The sequence below is a fragment of the Elaeis guineensis genome, chromosome 13 (assembly GCF_000442705.2).
Source record: "Elaeis guineensis isolate ETL-2024a chromosome 13, EG11, whole genome shotgun sequence".
NCBI classification, from domain to species: Eukaryota; Viridiplantae; Streptophyta; class Magnoliopsida; order Arecales; family Arecaceae; genus Elaeis; species Elaeis guineensis.
The window spans coordinates 5,605,990-5,624,111 of record NC_026005.2 but is presented as its reverse complement, the minus strand read 5'-3'; the positions used below and the strand labels follow the sequence as shown (position 1 = coordinate 5,624,111).

Here is an 18,122-nt window from a genome sequence, read left to right as displayed (position 1 = left end):
TGATGAAGGAGTAGAGAGACTTGATTGGAGTCACTGCTAGTTATCAAAATATCATCAACATAGATGAGCACATAGATCATATGAGAGATCATCCTCAAAATAAATAATGAAGGATAAATTTTGCTGGCAACAAACTCCAGTCCGAGAAGGAATTGGGACAGACGATGAAACCGAGCATGGGGTGCTTATTTTAACCTGTATAGAGATTTGTGGAGATGACAGACATAATTTGGATGATCGTGGTCTTCAAAACTTGATGTTGGGACATGTAGACTTCCTCTGTCAGATTGTCATATAGAAATATATTGTAAACATCTAATTGTCAGATAGACCAACCCTGAGAGATTGTGAGATTTAAAACAGACTGAATTATGGTAAGCTTGATTATCGAACTGAATATCTTGTTGTAGTCGAGGTCAAGTTATTGGTGGAAATCCTTAGCCACTAAGTGCGCTTTGTAGCGCTTGAGAGAGCCATTAGCCTTTCACTTGATTCTATACATCCATTTATATCCAATCAAATTTTTTTGGTAAGATGAATGTGGTACGAGAGACCACATACCGTTGCAAAACTAGAGCATTAAATTTCTCAGTTATTGCAGCACGCCACTCAGGATGTTTAGATGCCTGTGTAAAACAAATAGGTTCTTTGGTGAGGATAATGGTTGTGAGGGTGGATGGCTTGGTTGGATGGGGTCGAAGCACCATGGGATGAGTACGGATGGGTTGAGCAGGTGGGTTAGAGGAGGGCATGTCTAGCTGAAAATCAATTGTTGGAAAAAGTGTAGGAAGGATGTTACTGATAAAGGGTTACGATAAAAGTCAGTAAGTAATTTGTTCTGAACAGATGCAGATTTGTTAATACTAGAGAGACAAAGTGACATTAAGGCAGACCAAAACATAGGAGATGCTACCAATGATGTGGTGGATAGACAGGGTAAAGGGGAATGGAGAACTGATGGAGGAATGGACGATAGTGGTGGGGTGGCTTTTTATAGAGGCCGAAAAGATGTAACACCTCGAGAAGAGGAAGGGGGAGTGGTTGCGGTGAAGGATTCAATAGAGAGTGAGATTGAAAAGAAAAAGTAGATTTGTCGAAGTGAATATGCCTAGCGATATATGTACGATTTGTTATCAAATCGAGACACTGATAGGCACTGTGAGAGGGACTATAGCTGAGAAACACATATGGTTGAGATTGATATTCTATTTTGTGACGATTATAAGGATGAAGATAGGGATAGCATAGACGTCCAAAAATTTATAGGAAAGTATAGGATGGTGGTTTATTGTAAACAAGTTCAAAGGGAGACACGCCACTAGTTACTTTGGATGGCATTTTATTAATGAGAAAGACAGCCGTTTCAAAAATATAGTGCCAGTACAATAGGGGCATAGACCCATGAGCAAGAAGGGAGAGGCCGATCTCCGTAATATGATGGTGATAGCGTTCGACAGTCTCTTGCTGCTCATGGATGTGAGGAGCAGCCATACGATAGATAATACCAATTTTACTAAAAAAATAAAAAAGAGACCGAAACTTCCTTCCCCAGTTAGTTTGGATGGATTTGATAGTGCGAGAGAACTGCCGTTCAACCAAAGCTTGAAATTGTAAAAAAATAAAAAACACATCAGATTTGCGCATCAATAGATAAAACCAAAAAAATTTACTATGATCGTCAACAAAAATTACATAGTAGCGGTGTCCTAACAAAGATGGAGTAGGGGAAGAACCCCAAACATCACTATAAATAAGGTTTAAGAAAAACTGACTGCGACGATGGGATAGAGACAAATACAACTTACTAGAGTTGCTTAACCGACATGAGGGACAAAGAGGATGAAGATGTATAGATTTGTAGGAAAAATTATTGATTTTCATCATAGAGCGAAGCAAGCGATAATAGGGATGGCTCAAACGGTTGTGCCAGCCATCAAGAATGATGTTCTCAGCTACATGAACAAATGCAGACAAAGGAGAAGGACTGAAATGGAGAGTGTATAATCCTCCTTTATTCGGACCGAATAACACTGTAGACTTGATGGTTCGATCTTTCACAAAAAAATAAGATGGATGAAATTTAAAAAAGATATTATTATCTTTTGTAAACTGTTGTACGGAAAGTAAATTTTTGAAAATAGAAAAGACATGTAAGATGTTAGGTAACTGAAATGAAAGAGAAGAGTGAGAAGAGAAAAGAGAACTATGATCAATATATAATATGTATAACCCCTTACTATTACCGGCATACACCTGATTAGAACTAGTATATTCATCATAAGAGGGTATAGAATAAATGTCAGGAGTGACATGGTGAGATGCGCCTGTATCGGGATATCAAGTGAGGGTAGTGGAAGGGTGAAGGATAGAGAGAAGTGATTGATTAGGATAATGGTAAGATCGATTTGGATTTGGATATGGTGAATATGAGAAATTGATATTGGATTGTGGAGAGAAAAAGTGTGGGTAGGGTTGCTGAGGGCGATAGAAGCAGTTTGCATTAGAGTAGTTGCTATGATTGTAAAAGAAACACCATTAAGAACTATGGCCATCTGGAGGACCAAAATGATAACGACCTCGATCAAATTGGCCACGCCCCGCACAACCCTCGAGTAAAGCCACGACCAATAGAGGACCTAGGGTTACTACAAGAATGGGGGGACCGCTGAACAGTATTGACGGTTGGATTAGTAGAAGGGCTGGTATTAGCAATGGTTAATTTTTTGAATGCCCGCATATTTTTATGGCTAAGTAAGAGCCCATGAAGTTTAGTATACGTTGGAGGGGTGTCGCGATTGAGATGTCAGAGACCACATCTTACAGATCATCATATAGAGCATGTAGCACATGAAGATTAAATTCAGTTAGCTTAAGAGCATTATAGATGCAACAAGTTCATCAGTCACAGCTTTTGCATGTCAGAGAAGAGAGGTGATTGTCTCATCTGATTTTTGATGAAGATTCTGTAACTTTAGATGGAGAGACATGAGTCGGATGAGAGATGCTGAATCAAAAACTTCATGAAGAGTGCTCCGATACTTATAGCTGGTCTTTTTGTCAAGAAGAAGAGGAACCAAGTCTTCAGATAATGAAGCAACAAGAAAACTTACAAGTTAGGCATCTTGTTGTTGTCAGACAGAAGCGGTAACAGAATCAGTGAGCTGTGGATGAGAGCCATCGAAAAATCCAAATAGACCCTGACCCTTTAAGAAAGGAATAATTTATTTTCTCCAGATCAGAAAATTGGACGCATTCAATTTGATGAATAGAAAATGCTGCACCGATGGAAAGATGAGAAGGGTCGTTGTATTTGGTGGATAAGGAGAGGGACTGGAGGAGGCGGAGATAAATGAATCGATGACCATGAGAGAGCATCGAAGAAAGAAGAAGGGATGCTCATTGAAGCTTCAAGATTCTGATACCATATTAAGGATAATTTATTTTCTCATTTTATTTCATTGTCCTTCAATAGGAATATATAGATTATAATTGTAGTCTAGACCAGCTATTACAAGAGGAGCATTTCAAATTACATACCATTGTAGTCTAGACCAACTATTATAAAAGAAGCATTTAAAATTACATACCATTTAATCTAGATCAGTTATTACAAGAAAAGCATTTCAAATTTCATGCTAGGTAAGAAGAGACTAAATATCTATACATTGATAAGAGGTCAAATATAGGTGAACCAAATATGGAAGTGGAGCCATGCATTGACACCAAATATCTGTGTATTAATAAGAGGTCAAATATAGATGATTCACAACTCAAGTTTGGTTTGACACAAAATAAATTAGTAGGAGCTTGGGCCCGAGTCCAAAAAGAATGAATCCTGAATTAGGCTAGCACGTTTTATTTTAGATTTCTATTCAGTTCACTCCTAAAATAAGAGTTCAATGCCTTTACAAGTCCTCTTGTTCTTTTCCCCCATTATCTCTTAGAGTATATTTATTCATCAATGGCAAATCATCGATCATAACCATCTATCAGGCACCTGTCCTTAAATTCTTATCAGGGTTGTTCGCATGTGCATGTGTTTGCAAGGATTTTTGAAGTAAAAGAAAGGATGGCTGAAGAAGTGAAGAAACATATTTAGAAATTTGGGATTCAATAAATTTTCCTGGTTAAAGGAAAGGAATGCTACAAGCACAGGAAAAAAGAATATAGCTGACACTTCTAATTTGTGAGGAACGTAAGAAATTTAACACTTGAGAAATTGTAAAGCTTGCAACATCAGCAAGACAAGCGCGTTCCGCTAGAGTAGGCACCATATGAAACTTTGAAGGCATTCATGTTGGAGTGCAAGTAACTCCTGGCACCTAAACGTACCCCTACCTCACAATTAGCCATTAATTTTTTTGAAGCTAAAAAAACAGTAACATATCATCATCCATCGCCTGGTTCTTTTTTTTGCATCCACGAATGATGTAGATTCTTTCTGCTCCCACATAAATGCTTCTATTGTATTCTCTGTTTTTTTTCTTCTTTCTTTTTATTCTTTGGCAGAACTCTTTCTTCCTTCTCTTCATTCCATCCAATACCAGCTCTTTTCCAACAATCTATTAACTAGCTTCTCTTTTGAAGATGGTCTATCAACTTCAATGCACAATGGATCCCACACAGACGAGAAAAGCATTTTAACAAAGGAAATTATATCACATGAGAGATCATAGGAGGAGTTTGGAAGCCCTGTCAATCCAACCCCATCACAACATTGGGTATCATCATGTCAGAACCTGATGTATTTTATAGTCTTGAGAATGAGGAATCAATTAGGAAGTTCCTTCGCTTCCTCACCATAGGCAATTCAAAAGGCCTGTTGCTTACCCAGAAAGAGAACATCACAAAAATTATCGCACCTAAGCAAAAGCCAAAGAGACACAAAAGCACAAAAACATTAAAGACGAAAATGGATTGCAATATGCTTCTGGAAGGAAGACCAAGTAACTACTCCAGCCAAAGAACACTGGAATCATCAGAGCTGAACTTGCTGGTGGACCAACCAGCACAAGTGCATAATTGTAAGATACTTAAAAGTGTTATATTTCCGGCGAAGATATAGAAAGTTGTAACTCTAAAATAAAGTATCCAGCATGAAATAAACAGCAGTCACAGGAAGCTCCTCACCATTCATCAAAGCTCATAAGAAAAGCAGAGAAGTAATGATATAAAGCGGACCAGTGCCACTTGCATAGGACACTTCGGGACAGACTCCCAACTTCAGGCTAGAATAACAGTCATATTACCTAGCAGAGCTTTTGATCATTTAGTAGTAAGGCCTATAGCGCATTGGCCTTCTGAATCTGGGAACTTTCCTGCAAAAAGGGCAAAAGGGTTTGTCGCCGATAGGCTTGAAACAATAAAATGGTCAACTAAAAACGATCCAGGAACATGTAACTAACCCATATCCATAGGGAGAGTAAAAATATGGTGGCATATATGGCCTCCTGAATCGGTAGCCCGAGTATGGATTGAACCGCCGTGGGCGGTACTGCTTCATTCCAGGGATATTAGTTCGTTTGGCACATACCTGCAGAGCAGCATCTCCATTTAAAGGCAGGAGAGATGCAAGCAAAGGAAATCAAAATAATGATGAACGGGGCGAAAGCTTGCATCACAAAAACACCTTCAGTTGGCGACCATGTAATTCAGATTCATTCAAGAGGAGAGCCTCTTGTACAGCCTCAACTTCCAAAAATTCCACATAAGCAAAACCTTTGGGCTGGCCAAACTTGTCAGTCAGAATTGTCACCCTGTTTACTGTTCCACAAGATTGGAAATGCTGCTGCACTTCTTCAGGGGTGCATGCATAATCCACCTGTGGTGACATGAGCAAAGCAGGTGCTGTTCAAAGGATCATTTGATGACAGCTAACAATTTCAGCGGTGTGCATGTCACATTTACAGCTAAAATCAACATAAAATTATGACTAGTTAGGTAATAACAGGAAATGAAAAAGATGCACCCATAGTTTCATGTTTGAGCCGCCAATTTAAAACTGAGAATGCAACATTTTCATTTCACCTAACAATCTGAACCTGAGGATTGTTTCGAGTTTCGCTTGAACTGACTCATAACAGCAAAGAGCCCATTATAACAAAAAGATTATAGAGTTTTTTACACTTCAGTTTCTTCCTATAGTATTCTTGTTCTAACATAATAACATTTACCTGAGATCTGTTTGGATGAAGTTTTTGAGGACAGCACCTACAATAGACTTAGCACCTTGCACCGAAGTACCTGTGTCCACGTGACACGACACATCACAGGTACATGAACAGAGTCCGATGCATCACCTAAACTCACATTCTTCTAAGACTGGGAAGCAGAGATAGCGGCGGTGGAGGATAAGGTCTTGAAGAAACAAGAAAGAAAGAGAGGATCAGGAAAGGGTTACCTTGGCGGTGCACCAACCTGAGAGATGAGGTGGGACGCTGGTGGAATGGGTTAGGCAGGTGGGTTCCGTGGTGGATGGATATAGCATGCAGCAGATGGAGGTAACTGGGGCAGGTGATGGAGGCTGCATCATGTTTGGCATCAAGAGCGATGAGACAAAGGGCTTCATTGTTAGGGTCAATTTAATCAGGCTTCAAGCACATCCCGTGCAGATAGTTTATTAGAGAATGTACAAAGTCCCCACCAATGACTAGAGGTTAAATAAAACATGGCTGAGCATTAATCATTCAACTGATAGTCAGATCTGCCCCGAGCCTTCATGCCTAGGCACCTTCCATGTTGGGCTCGAGTTGGTCCATCAAAGGCCTCCAACTTTGGACAAAACTAGATGATGTATAACGTGTCAATGTACTAACACCCAGTTTTAGATCCCTTTTTTGGTATAGTCCTCATGTCCTTGGTTTTGGGATACAATGACTGGACCCTTGTCCAATCCCCTTTATCCAACACCGGTACTTGAACCCATGTAACATGGTACACCACAAGAAAATCCTGTCATGAACTCTAAATATTGATTTTATCTACATTTCTCCTTATAATTTTTTGTGCATATCCAAATCATGACCCTTTCTCGACCTGGTCTGTTGCTCGTAGTACCTTCCTGCCCTGCTCACCCCCCTCCGGAAAACTGACAAGGCCAAAAAGCAAAAGGACCCTTCTGTACAAATGGCAATTTTCAACCTAGTTCACATGAGAATCCAAGGAAAAAGACCATATTCTGTTCACATTCTAAAGTCAAAAGTGATATATGGGTGACAAAACTATCTGGAAACACGTATAGTATAATTAATGCCATATTACCTGATATGTTCCTGCCCTGAAATTTTAATGCACATGAAAAAAACAAAATGCAAATGGAATAGGATCGGCAAATCCATGTTTAGGTTTGAACATAAGTATAGTGTAATAATACAAGTTTAAATAGCATTTAACCCCCCTATGAAGGTGCCAAACACCACCACCACCAGTCTCCAAGCGTATATGAAAAAGGTGGAGGTGGTTGTTAGGTTGATAGCTGGTCATAATTGAAAATCAAACTATGAAATAAAACCAAATTTGATTTTCATAACTGTTAGGGCCCCCCTTGTCATCGCTAGAAGTTGCAGTAGATAAGAACACAAGGCATAGACCTAAATAAGAACACCCAATAAAGGAGACGTGTAAAGCCAACCTCAGATAGTTAGGACAAGGCTTGATGGTGGTCTTATATATGCTATTCTTTGTCTGTCAATTTTATTGCACCTGAAAAAGTCAGTGACTTCATCAATTTGGAAGGCCATTTATAAATTGTTCCTTCTATATGCACTCAACGACTTCGGATATAAGATGTCATCAAAGATTGTAGGATTTGACATAGGTTTAACTTTTAAGAAGCTCAACTTAGACTGATTCCAGAGGTTTGCTCTAGCACATCACTGCACTCAAGACATTCATAGCTGCAGATGAGCACTCCACATAGAAGACATTGTGGACAATCTTGAAGCCTGAAGGTACCTTGGCTTGCCTTAAACCACCATAACAGGATCACCTTATGGGTGTTAGTGACAGTTATGATCAAGCCCCAGAATATGCTTGGTTGAAGAACACCATCAAGAGAGTTGTTGATTTTGTCATGCATAATTTTGAACTAGTCCCTAGATCTAAAGGCATTGCCATTCAATATCAGTCCAAACTACTCATTTTTGGTCAAATCACATGATTGCCCATTAATTTACTATATAAATCATATCTGGGTGATGGATCATTTTGGAGTAAAGAGAGAATGTTCCATGAAGACAAAATATGCCAAGGAGACTTTATCAGGCATGGTACATGGATTCAATAAAAAAAATAAATTTTACAATTTTTTATTTAAAACAAAAATATGTCAAGTATTATGCTAGATGGTTTTTGCATTACATTCTCAACAAATAAATAGTTTCTAATGTGTGTTTGCTTAAATCTATGACCTTCAAGATTCATTATTGATGTGATCAGAAACATCATATATTCAGCATGTTGATAGTAGAATTTTAAATGTTTTCTGTTTTTAGACCTCTGTTTATTGTTACAAGGATATTCTTATATGTTTTAAATGGTTTCCTATTTGTATGGTTGAAATTAATTCATAATCACAATATTGAAGAGTCAAAATCATTGTAACATGTGGCAACTTAAATCAGCATACATTTTATGCGTCCAGCACTTATTGCCTGACTTCTAGCAAATAAAAGATAAAAGAGAGATAAACACGGAGAGATTTGGCATCTGTACAAGTCCACAGAAGCCCCACTTTTCATTCTCCAAGCTGTACAACAGCTGATGCTTCATGGGCATATAATAAACTCAAATAATAGTGCCATGTCTCAATTACACTCTAAGTGAGGCCATGAATCATCTCATTCTTAGATTTCAGACTTCCTCTAGATCTTTAAGAAAGAATTTTCATAGATCCTTTGCAATAAATTGTGTTACTCGTCTTCCACCTCTAGAGCATAGATTGATCTAGTCCATCCAAACAGCTGGAACCTACTTCTTCTACAAAATAAAGCTACCCCATTTCATTAGTAGTTTCCATTTTACAACAATATCATTTTTTAAGAGAAAAAAACGTTTAGAAAATTCAAACTTCAACTAGAATTCCTAATCATATTTAGAGTCTTTTTTATTACTATAATTTTCTTTATGATGTTTGATTTCACTCTTATGCAACTTTTTCACTTCAAATAGCTTCACATCATGTATGTTATAAAAGCATCAACATATCAGGTCTACCAAAGTATAAGTTAGATTACCATGACCACAACTTACATCATGGATCAATCCAAGAGTAACACAGCTATTCATGGTGATCTGGAAAGCTACCAAATGGAACCACTTAGTGATAATGAAGTAGAAGAGAAGGCAGCACATAACAAGACTAAACTACTAAAATTAAAGGGAAAATTAAAAGAACTCATGTTCTTCTCCACCATAATGCTGATAATCAGACTGATGAAAAGCTATTAATAGACTATGCATACAACAAAACAATGAAATTTCTTTTCCTCTTCAATATAGAAATCTTAACAGTTTGAACCAAAACAGCATCATCAATCTTTGACGGACTGTAGCTTGATACAGTTACCAAAACTGCACTATCAAATAGATCAGGTTCATTCTTTCCATAAAGTGAATATCCATGATGATCGGAAGACAATGAAATGACAGTTAAATCCTCAACAGATATCACTTGAAGGAAAAAAAACAAAAAAACAAAAATGGGCAAACAGCATAAAGGATAAGCAAGAATGAAACAAACAATTTCGAAAGAGGCTGACAAAAGCTATCAAGGTAAGAAGCAAGAGATCCAGAACCTCTCATTATTTGTCAAAAGTAACTAGATGCCCCAAAGGCATTCCAAACTCACCTAAAGATGCATGTACCCATCGTGTCGTGTCATTGTGCCAAATATGCTAGTGACTTCAGCACGTCTGCACAATTATAAGTTCTGGGTGGCTACTCAGTCCTTCCAAGACTTCAGAGTACCACATCCCGAATACCTACATTTCCTGCTTCCACACCCATGTTTTCCTCCCTCTTCTTAGTTCTTTTGGGAGCTAAGACAGGTTTTTTTTTTTTGGGTCTTCATACATGCTTTCTTTTCTCTTTCCTTTTTGTTCCTTGATGGATATCACCCAAGCTGCTGCTTTTTTTTTAGGCCCCTCATTTTTTCCCTCTACTGGCCTTTATTTGTTTTTTTTCTTTTTTCTTCTCTTCTTTTGTTTCTAATAAATCATACATGACTTTCATTCTTTCTTTCTTTTGTCTATTTTCTACATAACTTCGTGGAATCCCATATTTTGGTAACAAAAAAACTTGAAGAATAAAAATAACCCTGCCATCGTTAAACAATCAGTCAAAGAGAGATTTTAGAATTAAAAGCATATACACACAAAAATATAAAGGATCACTATAAAAGATTAAGAAAGTAAATAAGGCAGTCAAAAAAATTGTTTGCTGCTGAATGCGAATCAGGAACCAAGCCACCCATCCAATATATTATTTAAATCAATAAAATGAAGATGATTTATAACAGCTGCCAAGTGCTTGTAATTGTTTTATCATCTTCATCCACCTATAATCACATGGAATTTTACCAATTCTTGCTGAAGCAGAATATCAGAAAGTTTTGGACCGAAGCATTCTCCCTAATCTTTTAAAAGGAGGGGGAAACATTGCATGCTAGTGATGATCAACACTCATTGTTCAGAGGATCAAAAAAAAAAAAAAATCCATCAGTTATCAACACCTGTAAAAGTCATCAGCTTATGGCATATTAAACATTCATTTCGTTATTATGGCATCTGCAGTATTAAAAGTCTAATGCATGCAGGTGGCAGTGCAGGATGAGTTGGTGCACAAGTTCGCAAACAAGAAAGCACATACATGCTTGCATGGATTCAATGTTTTAACAAGCTTCTGCAACATGCAGATGATCAAGGGACAACAGTCCATATGAGGTATCCAGGCCACAGAAGTAGTTGATATTTTTAACCACTTAAAATAAATAAAATGCATTAAATACAATAAAAATAGCACTAATAATAGTAATATTTTTGCATAAAGAATAGTAATAATAATTAGTGGTTACTGTCTGGTACTTAAAATCTAATGGCAATAGATATACATAATTAACAATATTAACTTTATTAATACCATCACCCACACCGAACCTATTATCAACTCAAACTTGCATCATATGCAGGGGTTTACATAAGAATCAGGTGCTTTCAACTCAGAATGCTAAGGCACTTATGCAGCCACACAATGCAAAGTGCACTGTTTATGCCGATGCCTGGTCCAACATGAAACTCTTTTCTTGACCCACATGCAGTATGTCTACACAATATACATAGTAATCAAATGTAGGCAATGCCATGTGGTCAAGGGACCACATACGTACATGCAGGCACAGACCTAGTTGCATGTGCTGGATTTTAAAATATTGATGCATTCATGCCCAAAATGGACAAGTTTACACACAGAGACAAATATGATACATTAAGAACTGGTATTCAGAGAATATTTAACATATAAGCTTTACAATGCTAGGTTACCGCTTGGAGAAGCAATAGGTTGAAATTTTCTGTCAAAGATGGCTTCTGAGAATGTATATTAACTTCAAACGGTACCCATAGTGGGTTAGAAACCAATGTGAATGATAAAATTCAAATAAATAAATATATAAATAAACTGGACCCTACAAGCTCTGGGGACATTACGGCTGCATCAACTGCCAAAGGAGAATTAACAGCAAAATCTGCTCCTCAATTCAAAGAAACAATTAAGTAAAAAAAGGATGGCATTAATTCTTTCTACTAAAATTATGTTGTTGCAAGAAATTATCTTCCTGGCCTTGAGCAGAGAACATCAACCGCCATCTAGGAAGCACAGATACGATACAGGACACTGGTACGATACGATATGGATACAGGGATATGATAAATTCTTAAAAATATAGGATACGATACGGCTGGGATACGATATATTAAAAAATATAAAATTAATATAATATTAATATAGAAGCATAAATACTCAAGATAAATTTAACATATAAACACAAATCATAACTCAAGAGCACCTATGTTTGAAAAGTAAGCATCATTAGTGCATAGTCATTATCAGCAAAAATCCTAAAAGATTAACATATTAACTGTGACTGGTTCTTCAAGGTGCAGTGCAGATACAAGGAAAAAAAATAAAGACTAATTATATTACTAACCTGCTGCGAGAGAGAGTGCAACATTGCGACTCTATCGCTGCAATTCAAAGGTGCGAAGCCAAAGCCAGAGGAGACGATAGGGCAGGGGAAGGACGTGATAGAAAGAAAAGAACTTTGTTCTGTGTTTGTGAAGAGGGCAGAGGCTTAAACAAAGGGAAGACAGAGGGACGTGAAGGGGAGGGAAGCTTGAGTTCCATATGTGTGAAGAATTAGAAAACGGTGGCATTTCAATGTTTCATTAACAGCAAAATTCAGTACCCAACCATACCCCAGCCGTTTTCCAGCCGTATCCGACACCGGGAAAATCAGAAAAGAGAGAGAAAATAGCTAGACATGCAATGTGTACGTATTGCATCGTGTCTCCGGCGTTTCCGTATAGGAAACGTGTCCGACATGGGTACGGCGGCTATTTTGCCGCACCCATGCTTCCTAGACCGCCATACCAACCAAGCAGTTACCGGAACAATCATAATTGGATCTTAGTTACCTAAAGTGGGTGCATAGGTGCAGATATGCTTGCAGATATGGGGAAGCAAATCTCCTTTCCTTTTCAAATTAAAAAAAAAAAAAAAAAAAGGAAAAAGGAAGTGTTCAGCAAGCAGATGCAATAGTAAGTCTCCTGAGAGGTTCGGAGCTGTCTATTGCACTTTAGGCAAAATTTCCTGCTATTGAGGATAAGATAATCTTTTTCTCATTTACCTTTCTTAAGGCATTCTCCTCTCATTATCTCAAGGTAAACCCAAAAACTATGTTAGATAGCTAAAACTTATTAGTGCCACTTTTCTCACTTGTGAGATGGAAAAATTTCCACATTGGCATATCAATCCCTGTCCCCTGGAAAACAATCCCCCAACCGGACAACAAGGTGTACTACCTTTTAGGCTTTAGCTGAACAGATAAGCAAAACCTAAGTTCCTCCATATTCATTCCTTTCCATTGTTGTCTCTTTTGAGCAAATAACATTTATTCAAAAGCAATCAACTAGGATGCTGATTAGTCCTATTGGAGTAAAATTTTTGAGCAAACATCTTTAAAGTCTGATCTGAAATTTATTTCCAGAGTTTGTTTTTCCTCAGGAGATCTAATCTAGGATGATACTTCATCATCTCCTCATTGTAGTTCTGGAGCCTCTTTTCCATCTAACACTGGCTATAATGCAGTTGAGTGACAAAAAAGAGCACAAAGAATCAAAATGGCTCAATTTTCAGTCCCAACTCACTCTAAAGTCAACTTGGATTAAGTTTGCTTCTTTGTCCCCTCTTTCACTAACAAACCACCAGTACTTGGTACTTCACCAAAAAGTGATGAAAGATAACAACCAAAAAAGGATCCTTATCATCTTCTTCTCTTAAAAGCAAAGACAGACATGGTATCTCCCTCCCTCTCTTAAAAGCAAAGACAAAGACAGGGTATCTCTTTTATGCTTTTCAGTGCAAAGGATAAAAAGAGAGAGAATGGAAGAGGGGCAGCAATGGAATCCATTAGGTGGTTTTTCCATTACTTCCCTTCCAAATGCATTTCTGTTCACTGGAAAAGCTCTGATTTCTATTTGTGGCAGGCTAAATATCTTCCACATTCAATAACATTTTTCACCTTTATATGAGGATTTGAGAGCATAATCTATAGATTGGGCATGGTAATGACAAAAACCATTATCTTACAATGACCAAACGTTAGAAATCAAGGTAACCCATAATATTTAGTTTGTGATAGCCCCATTAATATAAAAGCTTCATGTAATGTTGGTAGCATGTGCACGACATCTACATTTCTTTTTATTCCGTTATGTACCAAATGTTCAACAGGTAATACACGATATGATGTATCGCTCTGGCCTTTGATTCCACAAGAACGGTACATTATTTTAATACTTGCTAAAAGATAAGCAACAGAGATAGCCAACCCAATATCTCCACATTTTTATATATTTTAATATAGCAAACGACAGTGTTACTTGGTAATTAAAAAACACTTCAATGGAAATAAGTTGCACCTGATTAAATAATTGTGTAAAAGATATAGGGATAATTGAACTCACATTGCCAACAAAAACTGATCGAGAATCAACTTCCTCCCTGCTTGCTTGAGTTGCAGCAGCACTAGCAGGATCTGTGCAAGGAATACATGTGTAAGGTCATCATTGTACAAACACAAATAGCAGGAGAAAGTGAAAGAGATGATTATTATGTTAATCAGAAATGATTATGCTAAAATGAAACAAAGAATAAAAGAATAAATGCAAGTTCCAATTCATACAATCTCAGCTGCTTGGGTAGGTGCAAGATAAGCTTAGATTTTCATATTTCTATTGAATTTCATGTTTTAATGTGCAAATTTCAAGAATGCTCTCTAGGTTCTTTTTTTGTTAAAAGAGGAGGAAAAAGAGCACTACCAAGTTGGTGGATAAAAATATTTATAACAGGAAAAACATACTAGATCCACCCTACCTAAAATGTTATATGTTCCAAGCCACATCAATGAAGTGCCTATGCAGGCATGGAGAGATTATGGACTCATGAGTCCATCTCTAATGCATAGTGATAAAGCATAAGTTAAAGTTATCAACACAATATAGATCAAGGGAGTAATATCACAAAATCCATAACCCATATATTTGGATACTGCTTCCCCAATGTGAACTACACTTGAAAGTAACATAAATTCATCCCAACGTATGCAAACTCATTTATTTCATTTGATAGCTCTACTTCCCTATTTCCTCTCCATCAGACCAATTGTATGCATAGTTATCAAAACTGGATTGGACAAAAAACAGGTTATGGAGTGTCTCATTAGGTTATTGGTCCAACCATCAGGCCAATCAGTCAAACCAGAAATATATATAAAAAAAATATTTTGAATATTTATAGAAAATAGAAATGACATAGGAAAATTTGCATAAGTTATTGAGAATTTTTATTTTACATATTAAAGGTTTTGAAACCACTAAAGAGGATGAAACGAATCACAATCATTTTTCATGTTTCATTAACATTAAAAAATTGATTACTGAAAATTGATGAACTGAGTCTTGAGATCAATGGCCAGGTCAAGAGAAATATGATCAAGTCTTGTGGGTTGTACTAGGCCAAATGCCACTTCAGTCTCGGTATAAACCTAAAAGAGACTTAGGCTTGGCTTGCTCAGATATGCCTATCTGACCAGTTGATCCAATCCAGGCTAATAACTATGATTGTATTTCAAATTGCAATAGAGATGATTTTATGTTGCTAAGTCAAAAAAGGGGGAAAATTGAATCAAGGAAAAGATCGGTGATCAGCTTAAAAGGGCGAACATCTAATCCATGTTTTTTGCCTTTCCTTGTTTCCAATAGGTAATAGTTGAGTATGTATCCTAGCATTGATGAACATGGAATGCACATCAATAAATCCAAAAAAGTTTGTGTGTAAACCAAAGAGGGACAAGAAGCACTTGTAGGGAGAAATAATTCACAATTTAGGTTTCATGGGTAATTTTGAAACATAGTATTCAGTTACTATTCTGAAAAAATATACAAACTACCAAAAATGTATTTAGTGAAATACATAAGCTGCTATAAGGTTTAAAATAGCATTTGTGTCATAACATCCTTATAGTAGCTTTAGATGGCTTACCTTATATTATGTATAGTAATAAGAAGAGTTTAAGTCATGCTTGTTATCAGATTGATATTCCATTTTACCGGCCATTATGTAACAGAAGACAACAACCACATTCAACATTTTCAATGTTTAATTTGATACAATCATATTTTTAGTTCAAAATCCTATGGCAGATAGGAAGAACTTTTTCCGGTTTGGTCAACAGTGGTTTAAGCAAATAATGCATTTGGTTATTTTTTTTTTCCATTATTTACCAAAGCAATGGAATATAAGAGCCATTATAACATACACTGTTTCATTTGGGGGTAAACCAAGCAAGGGGTCGACTTATGAAATTACAGCCATTACTTGTTATATTCATTATAACATTAAGCAACAGTCTTGGAGGAGGTCCACTATTTGCAAACATTGGCATCGTTGTTGATTGTCATTGATCATATCACAGGAAACCAATTTTTGTTAAAATGATTCAATGTGAGCATTTGTGATGATCATATCATGCTTTCCTTGTTGTTACTTTTGCCATCAGATATTTTGTCTCCATGAACTTGATTGCATAATATATTGTTGCAACGTCCCCCGTAGGGAGACGAAAGGGAGATATCAGCTAGGATATGGAGTCTGGTAGATGGAAATAGTCAAATAACCATCCCCCACCCCTAAGGGCGCAGAGGCGCAAACGTTATAAACTATGAAGATGAAACGGAGGGTAAAGAAGCACATTTTGGTTTTACATGGATATGCTGAGATGCATGGATACTCCGACTCATTCTGGCAGATCGCAGCATCAGAAAATGGACATAGAGGATGCAAGCAAGAAAAAAAAAAAAAAAGGGACAACCAAAGGAGGTGAATTCTGACAAAACTGCAAATAAAATGACGCCGATAAGATTTCTTCTTATCTAGTTTCGAACAAAACAAAGACAATAAGTTCCCTACTGCACAAACTAGAGGCCCTGGCTCAAACTTTTATCATTTCTAGATAAATAAAGACACGAACTTTCATGGATTACACCGACTGATCATAACATAATTGTGCCTTCTGAGGTGATAAAACTAAGACAGGAACAAAAATATAATTTAGAAACGGATCAGCTCAAAGTTCCATTTTTGACGGCAAAACACGAAAACTGCTGCAGAGTATATCAGTATATCATCACCACAAACCGATAATGTGGCAAAAGCAGTTTAAAAAATAGGCAGTTGACGAAAGACAAGGCGATTTGATCTGTGATCCGCATAAAATCGAAGGAAATCACAAAACCCTAGAGGAAAGAATAGAGGAAGGAACCTTGAACGGCGCCCATCTCCTTCTCGACTTTTGCCTGCATCTCGCGCAGGGCAGCGGCTTCCTCCTCCATCTCCTTGAGCCGCTTCTTCATCTCATCGAGCTCCTGTATCGGCGATCAGCGTCAGCCTAAGGTTACGGTTAGGATTTTGAGGGAAGAAGAAAAAGGAGAGAGAGACTTTGACGGCGTCGTCGTCGGCTCGGGTCATGTCGACGTCGGCGCCGTGGGGATCGATGTCGCCCTCCATCTCCCCCTCGTCGGGGATGTCTTGGCCGTACACCTCGTGCTCTTCTTCCTCCATCACTCCACTGCCCAAGCGCCCACGGGATCCCTGTTCATATTTCCCGGAGCCGTCGTAACGCTTGGCCCGTGTCAGTCCGAGCCGGCATCAGGTCACGTGATTCGGGTTAGACCGGCCCGGTTTTTGGATTTGGAGCTGGTTCTTTTCACTTTTTTTTTTTTTTGGTCTAATGCAGGACGGCAGCATTTAAATTTGCAGAAACAAAATGTTACGAAATTATTTCATTTGTATGTTTGAAGCGTTTTTCTTTTTTTGGTTAATACATTTTTCACATCATAACTATTTGCGTAATTCAAAATTACGAAGGATTTCATCGCAAGCTTATGTTTTGTCCACCGAGTGCTATGGAATCATGTTATTAATCACCATTATTATCAGAATTTCAATCCGAAAACATTGGATAATGTTAGAATTGCATACACCACATCTAGCAGGCTGATCAAAGATGGGCTTTGGAAAGTTGTTGATGGATGTTCACGAAGAATATCTTACAAACCTTATTTGTAAACAAAGTTTTAAAATCTTAGATCAAGGATTGTTGCTGCTGCTACTACTATTGAACTTTGAGATTGGATTAAGATCGATAATGCTGAGGCCATGGTGAAGTCGGTAATCTTCTGATATATTACATGGACTCGAAGATGTGATTGTCACTAGTCTTTGGTTGCAATTAGACTTAAAGCAAAATTTTATTATCTATTTTTTTTTTCGATAGAAGATTTTTCAAT

The 18,122-nt window shown here is 37.4% G+C and overlaps 1 protein-coding gene across 2 annotated transcripts; it reads right to left on the bottom strand.

Annotated features, from left to right (window-relative positions):
• Positions 1–4,888: 4,888 nt before the first annotated feature.
• On the bottom strand, positions 4,889–17,448 carry LOC105056782 (polyadenylate-binding protein 2). Of its 2 annotated transcripts, none has more exons than XM_010939090.4 (6): positions 17,272–17,448; positions 17,096–17,198; positions 14,241–14,311; positions 5,630–5,821; positions 5,406–5,533; positions 4,889–5,318 (listed from the first exon to the last, which is right to left on the bottom strand). In XM_010939090.4, the coding sequence occupies exons 1-6, from the start codon at positions 17,392–17,394 to the stop codon at positions 5,270–5,272; spliced, it is 666 nt and encodes a 221-aa protein (XP_010937392.1). In that variant the 5' UTR covers positions 17,395–17,448; the 3' UTR covers positions 4,889–5,269. The 2 variants fall into 2 exon arrangements, with proteins under 2 accessions (XP_010937392.1, XP_010937393.1); XM_010939091.3 differs by having other exon boundaries at positions 17,278–17,442.
• Positions 17,449–18,122: the final 674 nt, after the last annotated feature.